This window comes from Entelurus aequoreus, linkage group LG13, assembly GCF_033978785.1.
Source record: "Entelurus aequoreus isolate RoL-2023_Sb linkage group LG13, RoL_Eaeq_v1.1, whole genome shotgun sequence".
NCBI lineage: Eukaryota > Metazoa > Chordata > Actinopteri > Syngnathiformes > Syngnathidae > Entelurus > Entelurus aequoreus.
The window spans coordinates 65160809-65176355 of record NC_084743.1 but is presented as its reverse complement, the minus strand read 5'-3'; the positions used below and the strand labels follow the sequence as shown (position 1 = coordinate 65176355).

The 15547-nt window shown below is 38.3% G+C and overlaps 1 protein-coding gene across 10 annotated transcripts in view; it reads left to right on the top strand.

The window, feature by feature from the left end:
- Window positions 1-214: 214 nt before the first annotated feature.
- LOC133663586 (WD repeat-containing protein 49-like) overlaps window positions 215-15547 on the top strand; it is a 91714-nt gene continuing 76381 nt past the window's right edge. For 8 of the 10 annotated variants that reach the window (XM_062068162.1, XM_062068161.1, XM_062068163.1 and 5 more), the window contains exons 1-7: window positions 215-1209; window positions 4331-4499; window positions 5182-5490; window positions 7057-7230; window positions 8128-8211; window positions 8274-8366; window positions 10003-10174. In XM_062068162.1, the coding sequence (XP_061924146.1) occupies window positions 4419-4499; window positions 5182-5490; window positions 7057-7230; window positions 8128-8211; window positions 8274-8366; window positions 10003-10174 (913 nt within the window). In that variant the 5' untranslated portion in view covers window positions 215-1209; window positions 4331-4418. Of the gene's footprint in view, window positions 1210-4330; window positions 4500-5181; window positions 5491-6792; window positions 6922-7056; window positions 7231-8127; window positions 8212-8273; window positions 8367-10002; window positions 10175-15547 lie in introns of those variants that run through there. The other 2 variants (XM_062068164.1, XM_062068168.1) reach the window with 2 other exon arrangements.

The window sequence follows — 15547 nt, the reverse complement described above, 5'->3', positions numbered from 1 at the left end:
TTATGTTTATAAACTCAGGAAATATGTCCCTGGACACATGAGGACTTTGAATATGACCAATGTATGATCCTGTAATGACTTGGTATCGGATTGATACCCAAATTTGTGGTATCATCCAAAACTAAAGTAAAGCATCCAAACAACAGAAGAATAAGTGATTATTACATTTTAACAGAAGTGTAGATAGAACATGTTGAAACAGAAAATAACCAGATATTAACAGTAAATGAACAAGTAGATTAATAATTCATTTTATACCACTTGTCCTTAATAATGTTGACAAAATAATAGAATGGAAAATGCCACAATATGTTACTGCATATGTTAGCAGCTAAGTTAGGAGCCTTTGTTTGTTTACTTACTAATAAAAGACAAGTTATCTTGTATGTTTACTATTTTATTTAAGGACAAAATTGCAATAAGAAACATATGTAAGATTTTTTTGTTAAAATAAAGCCAATAATTAAATTTTTTGTTGTCCCCTTTATTTAGAATAGTACCGAAAAGTGCCGAAATACTTTTGGCACCGGTACTGGTACCAAAATATTGGTATCGGGACAACACTAATACACACACACACACCGAGCACCCACTGGCAGAAATGTAGATCGGCACCTATGGTTTGAATGACACCAATAAAGCCCTTTGTGAGTTTGTGCGTTTCAGGTTTGCTCCACTTCAGGTCCCTACTCTCTTCCGTCAAATGTTCTGACGGTAAGACAAGTTTTATTTGTGTTGTTGTGTCATTTTGTGTGTCGGTGGGTTGCTATCCAGCGCCCTAATCCGAAAATTGACGTAACAGACATTGTCTTGAAACCAGACTATAGGGCCGGGCCTCGCAAACACAATTCTTTTTGACTACTTGGTTGCCAGGAAACGTGTATGGGTCTTTGGCAAGTAGGACTAATAAAAGAACAGAATTGTGTGTGTGTGTGTGTGTGTGTGTGTGTGTGGCAATGTCTGGCCCTTCAGGGCAGTTTGTTAACCCTCTGTGGATGTGTGTGTGTGTGTGTGTGTGTGCAGCATACTGGGTTGTTGTTTTTTGTGTTCAAAGCTGCCAGTCTACATGCAGGATGCAAGACGCGATGAAGGCCGCCGTTGAGGAGCTTTCATATATTTGAGAATGCACCGTGTCTTCCCGACCAACATCAGAGACGACTCGCTGGCCTTCCAAACTTGTGCGACTACTTGGAGACGTCGGATTTCTTGGTAAGTCTGAATTTCAGTGGCCAGTCTGACTGAAGTAATTTATTTTGGGTGTTATGTTCAACGTCTAACACGCTATGCCAGGGGTCAGCAACCCGCGGATTTAGCGCCGTCCTAGTGGCTCCCTGGACCTCTTTCAGAGATGTGTGTGAAAATGGAAAAATATAATATAAAAATATATTTTTTGGTTTTTATATATTTTCTGTAGGAGAACAAACACGACACAAACCTTCCTAATTGTTAGAAATCCCACTGTTTGTTATACACGCTTCACTGATGAGAGTATTTGGCAAGCACCGTTTTGTCCTACTACTTTCAGCGATCCTTGAACTCATCGCAGTTTTTTTTATTTAATTTAATTTTTTTATTAAATTAACATAAAAAACACAAGACACACTTACAGTTAGTGCACCAACCCAAAAACCCTCCCTCCTCATCGTAGTTTGTTTACATGTATAACTTTCTCCGACGCTGCCACAGAAAGACGTGTTTTATGCCAGTGGTCCCCAACCTTTTTGTAGCTGTGGAGCGGTCAACGCTTGAACATTTTATTTTTTGTCATTAATAAATACAATCATGTGTGCTTACGGACCGTATCCCTGCAGACTGTATTGATCTATATTGATATATAATGTATATATTGTGTTTTTTATGTTGATTTAAAAAGTACATAAAAAAAAATAAAAAAAATAAAAAAAATGTTTTTTTAAATTTTATTTCTTGTGCGGCCCGGTACCGGCACGGTGGTTGGGGACCACTGTTTTATGCCACTCCTTCTTTGTCTCAATTTGTCCACCAAACATTTTATGCTGTGCGTTAAGGCACAAAGGTGAGCTTTGTTGATGTTATTGATTTGCTGGAGTGCTTATCAGGCATATTTCGTCAAACCACGACTGCTAGCTAATCGATGCTAACATGTTATTTAGGATAGCTGTATGTACATATTGCATCATTATGCCTCGTTTGCAGGTATATTTGAGCTCATTTAATTTCCTTTACGTCCTATGTGTATTTAATTTATATTTGCATGTCTCATGACACATTATCTGTATGTAATATTGGCTGCCTTTCTCATAGTTGTTCGTGTGCCATGTTGTTCCAGACCACAGCAAACGTTACCCAGCTTGCAAAGATTGTAATGAATCCATTAGAAGAAGACAATGTGCCGTTTCCTTTAACTTGGACACACACATCTATACCTTTGGCCATTCTGAGCCTGTACTTTCCAGAAGTTATCTCATCCTGTGAGAAGCCTCCATTTTGCTAATGATTTCCAGTGTTGCAAAAATGTGTAGAAAAACTATTTAAATACAACATTTCTGTCAACGAAGATTTGCGTCAGCCTTTGATAGTAGGCTAATATAGCTAATATAGACACTTACATAATGTTTTGCCTTCATTATAACACTTATATAAGGCTTTTAATTTTTTGCGGCTCAAGAAAGATTTAAAAAAATATATTTTTGGTCCAATATGGCCCTTTCAACATGTTGGGTTGGCGACCACTGCGCTATGCAGATGAATGTTTTTAAGCAGAGGTGCCCACACTTTTTCAGCAGGCAAGCTACTTTACAAGTGACCCGGTCAAGGTGATGTACATCATCTTCATTAGATAGCAGACGATCATGAGATAGCACTATCAATATTAACCGTATCCATGTAATGGTACAGTGGAGAAGGAGACGGCACCGAGACAGGGGCGTCGCTTAGCCTTAGGCGTGTTTATTAGTACAAGAGTATGACGTGTGAAGCTAACCAAAATGTGTGGTGTGCGACTATGTGATGTAATTAACTGCGGAATTAATGCGGAAGTCCAGAGAGGGCAAGGCAGGCTCGGAAGTCCGTGGGCAGGCGAGAGGTCGAGGGCAGGAGAGAGGTGCCAAGGTCCGTGGGCAGGCGAGATGTCGAGATCTGGGAAGGCAGCAAGAAGTCCAGGGGGAGTCCGGGGAGACGAGACGCACATCTCGAATCCAGGGAACAGACAGAAGCTGCGGAACGACGAAACAGGACAAAACAAAATGAGCACCGAGGAGGGGAAACACGTAGAGCAAGAAAGGCACATGGAAAGAGAGCTAGAGACGTGTGGGCTTACTGTACAATACAAGTAGCTACGTTCTGGCACTGGAACGCAGGACGCGCTGGTCTAAATAGTGTGAGGTGCCTTGATTGCAGATTGAGCGCTTGGGCGCGGCCGCAGCGGGGCAACGCCCGTGGGCGTGTCCAGAGGTGTGCTCAGAGGAGCGCACTGAAGTACCGGTACCGGTAGCAAAATATTGGTATCGGGACAACCCTAATTTGTACATTTTCAGAATGTGCTTGGTCTTTTTTTAAACAAAACAATCTGAAGGTGTCTTTATTTTTAAGTTATCATGCCATGATTTTACCAGTCTGGCCCACTTGGGGAATAGATTTTCTTCCATGTGGCCCCTAAGCTCAAGTGAGTTCGACACCCCTGGTTTAAACCCACAAAACAGCAAAAAAGGTTTGATTTTCAACAGTGGTTCTTTTTAAAAGGCTTTATAAAGAAAGTTGATGTGGTGTAGTATGGTTGTATTGCCATTAGACAGCATATGCACATTGTTGTCAGCGTAAACAGAAAAGCACAATAAGCTCGCCGTGGTTTATGCCTGCTTCAGCAGCCGCCTTAGCTCACATTACAAGTCCTGTCATCTAAATCTCGGCTCAATTTGACGCCACTTGCGCTGAATCCGCCTCGTAAAAATGTTTCTGTCAACCTGCTTTACCACCCTTTGAAGGACTTATTAGATAAAGGAACATTTTCATCATGTCTAATATGCTTTTTAAATCCTTACTGCACATACAGGTAGTAGCATACCTTTGTATGTTCTGTGATACCTGCTGCTTATCTACTCGGCATTTACAGTTCGCCATTCCATGTCTCATTACGGGCAAATAACGTGTCCAGCAGCCTGCTGCCTCTTCAACTTATTTTTAAGACCTGAGCAAGCCTAGACAGTGACACTGAGCAGCTATTCAGCATGCAACAGCCAACATCCATGACAAATTAACTCCGCTCGGAACGATTCCCGCTGAATGATTGTGGCGACGTGGAACATGTGGATTGCGGTTATTAAAGCCTGGAACATCTCATTTTCTTCATCAGGCCCTAACGAGCGCCCCGTGATTGGTCTTCAGTGCAGACGTCGCGCGTTGGTATGCCGCCGACTGATTGACGGCTCTGCAGCGTCGCCATGGGAACCAGGATGGAGGTGACACGGCTTGAGAGCAAGATGAACACTAAAGACTACGAGAAGCTGCGTAGTCTTTTCCTGGTGAGCCTTTGTCACTTTACTAATGGCGTCACATTACAGCGCCCAAGGAGGTGTCATGTAATTGATGCCTTACTGTGGTGTCCCTTAGTAACACATTCAGCTTTTCACAAAAATGCTTCATGATTAAAAGGACGGCCTGCAGCTCCAAAACTTTTTATGAGCCTGCAAAAAAGTACACTATTTAGATCAGTGTTTCTTAACCATAAGGCCGGGGCTAATTTTTGGGCCAAAAAATATCAGTTCCTCATCTGTGGACCGTATGGACCTCAATTGTAATACATTTTTCAACCACTTGTGGCAATAATGACAATCTAAAACAAACAAGTCTGGAGCTAAAGTCTGTATATATATATATATATATATATATATATATATATATATATATATATATATATATATATATATATATATATATATATATCTAACATGGGAACGTTGCCTATTTGCTAGGTGGGCATTGCAAATGAAAATCAGTTCTTAATTGTCTTATCCTGGATAAATAAAATTTGAATAATTATATGAATACATGTATTTTGTATATTAAATACAAAATACAATCGAAAGAATGCTGTTACTGTAATATCATGCAGAACATGCTATCAATAAAGAATTGAACTGAGAGTGAAACAAGTCTTCGATTCAAGTCTTACATATTCTTCTAATGCTTCTCATATTGACCCAGGACTCCTCGGGGGTGCCCGGCTCCTTGTCCAGAAGCGAATTCATCCACCTGGCCTCCACATTGCTCTCCTGCGGCTCTGAAGAGGAGTACGGCTTCCTGTTTGACAGTGTGGTTGTCAGCCAGGCGCACCGTGGACTCCTCCTCGACAGCGAGGCTGTAAAGGAAGAAGGCCGCGTGGACTGGGGAGGACTGTGCTCTTTTCTTCAGCACCAGCTGTCTGAAAAACTCAAGCACAGCATGAGGAGAAACGTGCCTCGCTGGAAGCCTCCTCGTTCTCTGACCTGCCCCCACCGAGACCCCGTGCAGAAGGTAAAAGATGGCTGATCTCCTGGAGGGATGGAGATCAATGTTAGTGTTCATTTACAGCAGGGGTGTCCAAAGTGCAGCCTGGGGGTCTTTTGAGGCCTGCATCTAATTGTTTAACGGCCCCCGGCACATTCTAAAAATACTATTACAAAAAAAAAGAAAAAAAAAACATGAAACAGTGGAATAAAAGAGCAAACAGGTGTAATGTAATGAGAAAAAATTGTATTGTTGACACAAATACCACAAATGTTTTTTCTTTACAACTGTCATTGCTCCAAAACTACTAATGAATCAAAATCAATGTTGTTATGATTTATTGACCTATTGAAGGCTCCAGTTACTTCACATCAACTATTCCACTATTTTGTGTGTTTGCATTATAATAAACAACGTTTTCATTGACAAAAAGGGCAAAAAACAAACAACGAAAAGTACTATAAAAGTTTGTAAGTAACAAAGTAACAAAAAAATAGATGCGAAAAAACATTTCACTCATATTGAATATTTTGTGTTTTTGTTTTTTTCTTCCTCCAAAAAACAGGGTTTTATTTTATAAGAAGGGCATAAAACATAAAAAAAAAGTTTATGTTTAACTTTATATCAACAGATATATATATATATATATATATATATATATATATATATATATATATATATATATATATATATATATATATATATATATATATATATATATATATATATATATATATATATATATATATATATATATATATATATATATATATACACATACAAACCCCAAAACCAGTAAAGTTGGCACGTTGTGTAAATGGTAAATAAAAACAGAATACAATGATTTGTAAATCCTTTTCAACCTATGATTAATTGAATAGACTGCAAAGACAAGATACTTAAAGTTTGAACTGGTAAACTTTGTTATTTTTTGCAAATATTAGCTCATTTGGAATTTGATGCCTGCAGCATGTTGCAAAAAAGCTGGCACAAGTGGCAAAAAAGACTGAGAAAGTTGAGGAATGCTCATCAAACACTTATTTGGAACATCCCGCAGGTGAACAGGCTAATTGGGAACAGGTGGGTGCCATGATTGGGTATAAAAGCAGCTTCCATGAAATGCTCAGTCATTCACAAACAAGGATGGGGCGAGGGTCACCACTTTGTAAACAAATGCGTGAGCAAATTAAAAGTTTGGACAGCTCTGCTTTACAGAAATGATTCTTTGCAGCTGTTCTGTGGGAAAAAAAACAACACTTTGACATTGACAAGCTGGAGAATCCATAACTCTGCTGACCTTAGAACATTGTTAATGGCTGTCCCTCTTCCAGATAACACTCCTGAAAGTTTACCATCTATCAATTAGTATGCAAATGAACTGTCCGCCAAAAGTGCCGACAGCTGTGAATAAAGTGATGGCGCACCACTTTAGTCTTTCGGCCTCGAGAATGTCAAAACGTAAGTTGTGTCCCCTCCCAAATGACGCCTTGGGGGTCCGCCAACACATCGCATAAAACATGGATTAACATTTGCTCAAATAAAGGTGCATAACACCAGTAAAGAATCCTGACTCTCGTCTTCTGGTGTCTTCAGGTGTTGTACATCAAGAGTTGGGGTCAGTACGTAACGGTGAGTCAAGGAGGATCTGTGGGTCTTCGTGACGGCGCTGACATGTCGCTACGGACCACCCAACGACTGCAAAACAGTACAGTCCGGCCCCAGGACCTGTGGGTGACAGATGTGGTGCTGCTGCACAATTTACACAAGGTGATTATGCATCCACCACATCTTTTTCTATGGTTCCTGCACGGAAGGAACAGGAACCTATTGATCCAGGAACCAAAAGGTTTTTCAGTAATAAGTATGTTCAGAATAAAATACTTTTATACTATCTTAAAAGTCCTGCTAATTTCTAGATACTCAAGTTTAAATTCAGGATGTTTTATTGAGTAAAATCAACTAGCTGCATGGACGGATAGTTTCACTAGATTTGAGGTTTTTTCCCCTTAGAAATTGTGTATAAAATCCTACTTTGACCACGGCGTCAGTTGCTATGTAGTGTGGCACTTTCCATAATTTTCAGCAGACTGCATTGCAAAACGATTAACGCCCTCAGTTCCTCTTAGCAATATCTTTTTGGCCACTGTTGCGTCTGACCAGTCTTCCTCTCAGGGAATTAAAGTCACTGGTCAATCCCAAATTCTTTCAGATGACATAGATGTTGAGTAAGAAGGACCATCAAGACAGAATAATAATATTATCAAGTTTTACAAAAGCTTTAGGAGACCAGTCCTACAGTCCGTTAATAGCGGCATCTAGATGCGGTCTGAAAGCCAAATGGAAAGAGACAACTTATTGAATACGAAAACAGCCCCCACCTTGCCCAGAAAGGAATACAGCCTCATTGTTCTAATACTGATAAGGTAAAAAGGGAGTATGCTATACTCCCACATTCCAACCCCTTCAAGGTAAAGCACAGAGTTTACTTGCGGACATAAAATACAAGCAAAAAGAGTACACATGGGAAAATATTAGCTGCTTTAAACATTACTATGAATAAAGAAATAACTCTTAAAAATATATGCATTCTCCACACCACTCATAAAAGTACTTTTCTACAAGTTTTGTATTCTAATACTCACTTTTTTTTATGCTTGCACACAGATTGCTGTATCGTTCACAAGTAAGGAAGTGTGTTTTTATGACATGCTGTCTAAAATGGACTTCAGCTGCACGTACAAACTCCAGGTAAAAAAAAGATTAAAAAATAGTCGATATTCCAATGTTCTTATTTGTATAACTGTCATCAGGGGATGAAGTTTACTCCATGGTGTCTGGACTACTGGACTAATACCTCCAACCCAGATCATGCTGTCCTCACTATAGGTGACATTGGTGGACAGGTGACACACGCACATTATTTTTTACATTTGTTTTGTCGTATGTTTTGTACTATATATATATATATATATATATATATATATATATATATATATATATATATATATATATATATATATATATATATATATATTTATATATGTATATATTTATAAATATATATATATATATATATATATATACACATATATATACAGTATACATATATATATATACATATACTTATATATACATATACATATGTATTTATATATATATATATATATATATATATATATATATATATATATATATATATATATATATATATATATATATATATATATATATATATATATATATATATATATATATATAATATGTACAAATATGTATACAGTATATATATGAATGTATGTATATGTATATATACACAGTCGTGGTCAAAAGTCTACATACACTTGTAAAGAACATAATGTCATTGCTGTCTTCAGTTTCCAATAATTTCTACAACTCTTATTTTTTTGTGATATAATGATTGGAGCACATACTTGTTGGTCACAAAAAACATTCATGAAGTTTGGTTCTTTTATGAATTTATTATGGGTCTACTGAAAATGTGACCAAATCTGCTGGGTCAAAAGTATACATACAGCAACGTTAATATTTGGTTACATGTCCCTTGGCAAGTTTCACTGCAATACGGCGCTTTTGGTAGCCATCCACAAGCTTCTGGCAAGCTTCTGCTTGAATTTTTGACCACTCCTCTTGGCAAAATTAGTACAGTTCAGCTAAATGTGTTGGTTTTCTGACATAGACTTGTTTCTTCAGCATTGTCCACACGTTTAAGTCAGGACTTTGGGAAGGCCATTCTAAAACCTTAATTCTAGCCCGATTTAGCCATTCCTTACCCCTTTTGACGTGTGTTTGGGGTCATTGTCCCGTTGGAACACCCAACTGCGCCCAAGACCCAACCTCCGGGCTGATGATTTTAGGTTGTTCTGAAGAATTTGGAGGTAATCCTCCTTTTTCATTGTCCCATTTAAAGCACCAGTTCCATTGGCAGCAAAACAGGCCCAGAGTATAATACTGCCACCACCATGCTTGACGGTAGGGATGGTGTTTCTGGGATTAAAGGCCTCATATTTTCTCCTCCAAACATATTGCTGGGTATTGTGGCCAAACAGCTCAATTTTAGTTTCATCTGACCACAGAACTTTCCTCCAGAAGATGTTATATTTGTCCATGTGATGTCATGTATGTATGTGTGTGTGTATATATATATGTATTACTGCATATATGTATGTATCTATATATATTACATATATATATATTTAGTTGTGTAGTATGTATATTGTATAAAACGTGATAAATATATGTACATGTACAATGTTAATTTTAGTTATTCTCCAGTGTGGATGCCTCAAAGGTGGCGTTTTACCTCAAATCCACAGTGCCGTGCCATGTTTTGTTTTTGCTTTGTTATTGTGTGTGTTTGTGTGTGTTTTCTTGTCTTCTTCTATTATTGTTTTTTTTTTTGTTTTGTTTTGTTTTGTATAGAACTTTGTGCTTGCCACTTCCATGTGCATGAAAAGTGCTATATAAATAAAGTTTGTTTTGATTGATGAGGTTAGCTTCATTTTTATTTTTTTTCCCCAGGTCAGCGCTTTATTTTTCACTTCAGCTCAGATTTCTTTGTTTGAGCGACGAGGTCGATGCACAGACTCCGATTCTGTGGCCGTGGTTCAATGGGACGATGTGGTCAAAGGGAAACATCGCTGCTGTTACGTCATCAAGCATCAGGGACATGAGCCAGCCTGGGTGAGGAAAGGTACGACATGCATTTTTTTTCTTCAAAGAACTGGAAAAGTTGAGTGGCAGAACAGGGTTTATAATAAAATAAAATAAAATAAAAATATTTTTTAAAAATCGATTAATAATCGTTACAAGTAAGCAGGACCGGCCCGTGGCATAGGCCGTATAGGCAAATGCTAAGGGCTCCGTCCATCAGGGGGCGCCACGCCAGTGCCACAAATGTTGGAGAAAAAAAAAAGAAAAAAAGTTGGTACTATTATTTCTAAATACAAAAAATAATCCCACGTTAATTAAAATGCAAAGTAAAGCCTATTTAATAGAAATATTATTTGTTACAACATTACGCCCCCCCCTCCCATCCCCCCGCACGGTGCGCCCCCTCCCTTCCCGTATCATGACTCTTACCACATCAAAAAATCAACACAAGATGTCAAAACGGCCAAAACTGTCAGGTGCCCAGGGAAGAAAAAAGAGAAAAGAAGAGGAGGGGAAACGAGAAAAAGACAGAGGTAGCAGGTAGGTAACGTTAGCCTACATGAAATTATTTGTCTGTTACAGAATGTGATAGTAACTTGGCTTTTTAGCATTAAGCTAATGTTACATGATTCGGCAATTGCTAATCAATAAATATCTAGTTCTGTTTTAACGTCGGGTTAATATTGTGGAGGGGGCTAAATTGTTATGGAAAATAATAATGTAACGTTAGGTAATTACAGTACTCCCACCTTACATTCCTCAGGGACATTTGTATTAGATCTTTTAAGCAGGTGTTTTTTGTTTACATTGTTATTGCCTTCTGGTTAGCGAATGTTTGCCCTGCAGGTAATAATCACTTTTCCACCCCTTTATATATTAGGTACAGTTGTAAGCCTAGTTGTTAAAGTGCACATCATTAATGTTAATCAAGCAATATCACATGAGAGGGAATGCTGTTTTTTAATTTGAGTACTGCTGTGATTTGGTTAAAGATAATCATAACATAACATTCTCATATAATATGTTAATTTGCTTTCTTTAAGTAAAAAAAAAAGGTCAAAGACAAAGCTATTCGGTTTCTTGTGAGTATATACACTTCACTGCCGATGTGGGGGGGGGGGGGGGCGCCACCTAAAATCTTGCCTAGGGCGCCAGATTGGTTAGGGCCAGGCCTGCAAGTAAGAATCGCGATTCATTGGAAAATCTATATTTTTTGACACCCGTAGTTGCAATATTTTCACCTTTACTGTCAGCAGTGTTGCTCATTTGTTTATTCATAACCTGGGCAATAACAGCCAATGCAGCAGCAGTGGGATGTTTGGCTGAGACCCCACTTCCACAGCCAGACTTTTGACTGCTGGCATGAAATGTTTGTGCAGTGGTGGTGGTGGTGGGGGGGGGCGTCTGTCCTCCCGAGACTTCCCACCCGGGCTCATCACGGGTGACAAAGAGGTGGCTTTATGCTGTCATTGATCGCTTGCATCATTCGGGCTGTTTTGATAATGAGTCAGCAGTCGCAGCGATCCGAGACCGACTTGGCCGAGAGCGAGGGAGGAAAAGGCGAATCCACTCATAAATAAGCACAACCGATGGGAAAACAAAAGCAAAACAAGCACAAGGGGACCGAGAAGCGTCGGTGCCAAAATGTTAAAAGTGGTGCTTAATTGCAATTTTTTAAGGCAGAGGGTGTGAGTAACCGAGAGGGAGTTGTGTGTGTTTGTGTGCGCCTCAGTGGAGTGTGTGTGTTTGCGTGCCCCCAGGGTGTTCTCTCTGAAGTTGCCCACCCTGTGATACCAGTGGGAGTCTCACCATTAGTCACAGCTGGGCCACCGGAGTGACTTGGGCGGGCGGGGGGGTACCCAGAAGATCTTTTGTCAGGGAATTGGGAAGAAATCTGGATTGCCACGCACCCACGAGGGAATATGGTCTCCCAGGAAGGTGTGACGTCTGGATGCTAAGACTGAGCGTTCTCATTTGCCCGCAGAACAAGACGGTTTGGTTTCATCTCCGGCTTTCGATTCCGAACTCCCAAAATTACAAAAAAAACTACCATACTAACTAGAGATGTCCGATAATGCCTTTTTTGCCAATACCCGATATTCCGATATTGTCCAACTCTTAATTACCGATTCCGATATCAACCGATACCGATATATACAGTTGTGGAATTAACACATTATTATGCCTAATTTTGTTGTGATGCCCCGCTGGATGCATTAAACAAAGTAACAAGGTTATTGGACCTGGTTCTAAGAACCCTTTAAACAATCTAATTTCATTGACAACCAGGTCTGGTGAAGATAAGGTCCTTTTTAAAATAAAAATAAAAATAAAATAAGATAAATAAATTAAAAACATGTTCTTGAATGAAAAAGAAAGTAAAACAATATAAAAACAGTTACATAGAAACTAGTAATTAATGAAAATGAGTAAAATTAACTGTTAAAGGTTAGTACTATTAGTGGACCAGCAGCACGCACAATCATGTGTGCTTACGGACTGTATCCCTTGCAGACTGTATTGATATATATTGATATATAATGTAGGAACCAGAATATTAATAACAGAAAGAAACAACCCTTTTGTGTAAATGAGTGTGAATGAGTGTAAATGGGGGAGGGAGGTTTTTTTGGGTTGGTACACTAATTGTAGGTGTATCTTGTGTTTTTATGTTGATTTAATAAAATTAAAAAAAATTTAAAAAATTTAAAAAATTTCTTTTTTAACCGATACTGATAATTTCCGATATTACATTTTAAAGCATTTATCGGCCGATAATATCTCTAATACTAACGTTAGCATACTAACAGGTATAATTTGTCAAGTAACAAAATATTTGATGCTGAGGTGTATACCTGCAAAATTAGTGAGAAAACCCCCCCTACCATACTAACGTTAGCATGCTAACTAGTATCATTCGTCAAGTAACACAACATTTGACGCTAAAGTGTCTACCGGCAAAATTTGTGAGAAAAAAAAGCTACCACACTAACGTTAGCATGCTAAAAGGTATCATTTGTCAAGTAACAAAATATTTGACGCTGAGGTGTATACCTGCAAAATTAGTGAGAAAAAAAAGCTACCATACTAACGTTGACATGCTAACTAGTATCATTCGTCAACTAACACAATATTATTCGTCAACTAACACAATATTTGACGTTGAGGTGTATTGCTGAAAAATTAGCTAACAAAAAAAAGCTACCAAACTAACCTTAGCATGCTAACGGGTATCATTCGTCAGGTAAAAAAATATTTGACTCTGAGGTTCATTCCTTCAAAATTAACAAAAAAAGCTACCATACTAACGTAACTAAAAATATGAGCAACATTGGCTAACAAAGCTGGCATGCTTTTGAGAGTTAGATTAGTAAAATGCCAAAATATATGACACTATACCTTGTAAATTAAACAAAAAAGCTAGCATGCTAATGTTAGCATGCTAACTGTAACATGTGTCAAGTACCAAAATATATTACTGAGTTGTATAACTAAAAAATTAGCTAAAATAAAAAGCTACTATACTAACGTTAGCATGCAAACAGTTGTCAAGTAACAAAATATTTGACGCTGAGGTGTATACTGTACCTGCAAAATTAGTGAGGAAAAAAAAGCTACCATACTAACCTTACGTGGACCCCGACTTAAACAAGTTGAAAAACTTATTCGGGTGTTACCATTTAGTGGGCAATTGTACGGAATATGTACCGAACTGTGCAATCTACTAATAAAAGTTTAAATCAAAAAAGTTTCAAAAGCATGCTAACAGGTATCGTTCGTCAAGTAACAAAATATTTGAAGCTGAGGTGTATATCTACAAAACTAGTGAGAAAAAAAAGCTACCGTACTAACATTAGCATGCTAACGGGTATCATTCGTCAGGTAACAAAATATTTGACGCTGAGGTTCATTCCTGCCAAATTAACAAAAAAGCTACCATACTAACAGGTATCGTTCTTCAAGCAACAAACTATTTGACACTGAGGTGTACACCTGCAAAATTAACAAAAAAAGCTACCATAATAATGTAACTAAAAATATTAGCAAAATTGGCTAAAAAAGCTGGGAATGATTTACAGTTAGATTAGTAAAATGCCAAAATATATGACACTATACCTGGTAAATTAAACAAAAAAGCTAGTATGCTAATGTTAGCATGCTAACTGTAACGTGTGTGAGGTGTATACCTGCAAAATTAGTGATAAAATAAAGCTACCATACTAACGTTAGCATGCTAACAGGTATCATTCGTCAAGTACCAAAATATTTGACTCTGAGGTGTAGTCCTGCACAACGAACAAAAAAAAATGACCATACTAACGTTAGCATGCTAACAGGTAGCATTCGTCAACTAACAAAATATTTGACGCTGAGGTGTATACCTGCAAAGTTAGTTAAAACATACTTGCCAACCTTGAGACCTCCGATACCGGGAGGTGGGGGGGGGCGTGGTCGGGTGTGGGGCGGGGGCGTGGTTAAGAGGGGAATATATTTAAGCTAGAATTCACCAACTCAAGTATTTCATATATATATATATATATATATATATATATATATATATATATATATATATATATATATATATATATATATATATATATATATATATATATATATATATATATATATATATATATATATATATATATATATATTTTATTATGCATATAAATAAAAGAAATACTTGAATTTCAGTGTTCTGGAGGCTATCCAGTAGATGGCAGTATTGTCCTGTTTAAGAGTGTCACAACATTGCTGTTTACGGCAGAAAAACTGCTTTACGGTAGACTAAACGTGACTGCTGTTGTTGTGTGTTGTTACCGCGCTGGGAGGACGTTAATGAAACTGCCTAACAATAAACCCACATAAGAAACCAAGAACTCGCCCTCGATCATTCTACAGTTATGACGTCATTGGGCAGGCAAGCTGTTTGTATTGTGGGAAAGCGGACGTGAGAACAGGCTGTCCCCACTCAGGTCTGCATTGAGCTGGAGGGGGCGTGGCCTCCAGCTCCGGCTGAATACCGGGAGTTTGTCGGGAGAAAATTTCTGCCGGGAGGTTATCGGGAGAGGCGCTGAATACCGGGAGTCTCCCGCTAAAAACGGGAGGGTTGGCAAATATGAGTTAAAAAGACAGAGCGTTCTAATTTGCCCTCAGAACAAGACGGTTTGATTTAATCTCCTGCTTTCGATTGCGAACTCCAAGAAGTGAATGTATGTGTCGGTGGAAAAGGGACAAAGTCATTAATCAGCGATGAGTCACGCAGGAATGCGCTAACGTTCCATGAACGGGAGGAATCAAAAAGTAATGACTTGTGAATACTTTCGGGCCAACACTTGACCTGTAACAGTCACATGCCGTCTAAGTTATTTGCCTTTTTTAAGGGCTGAGTTGCCAGCGAAGGAAGGGTCTG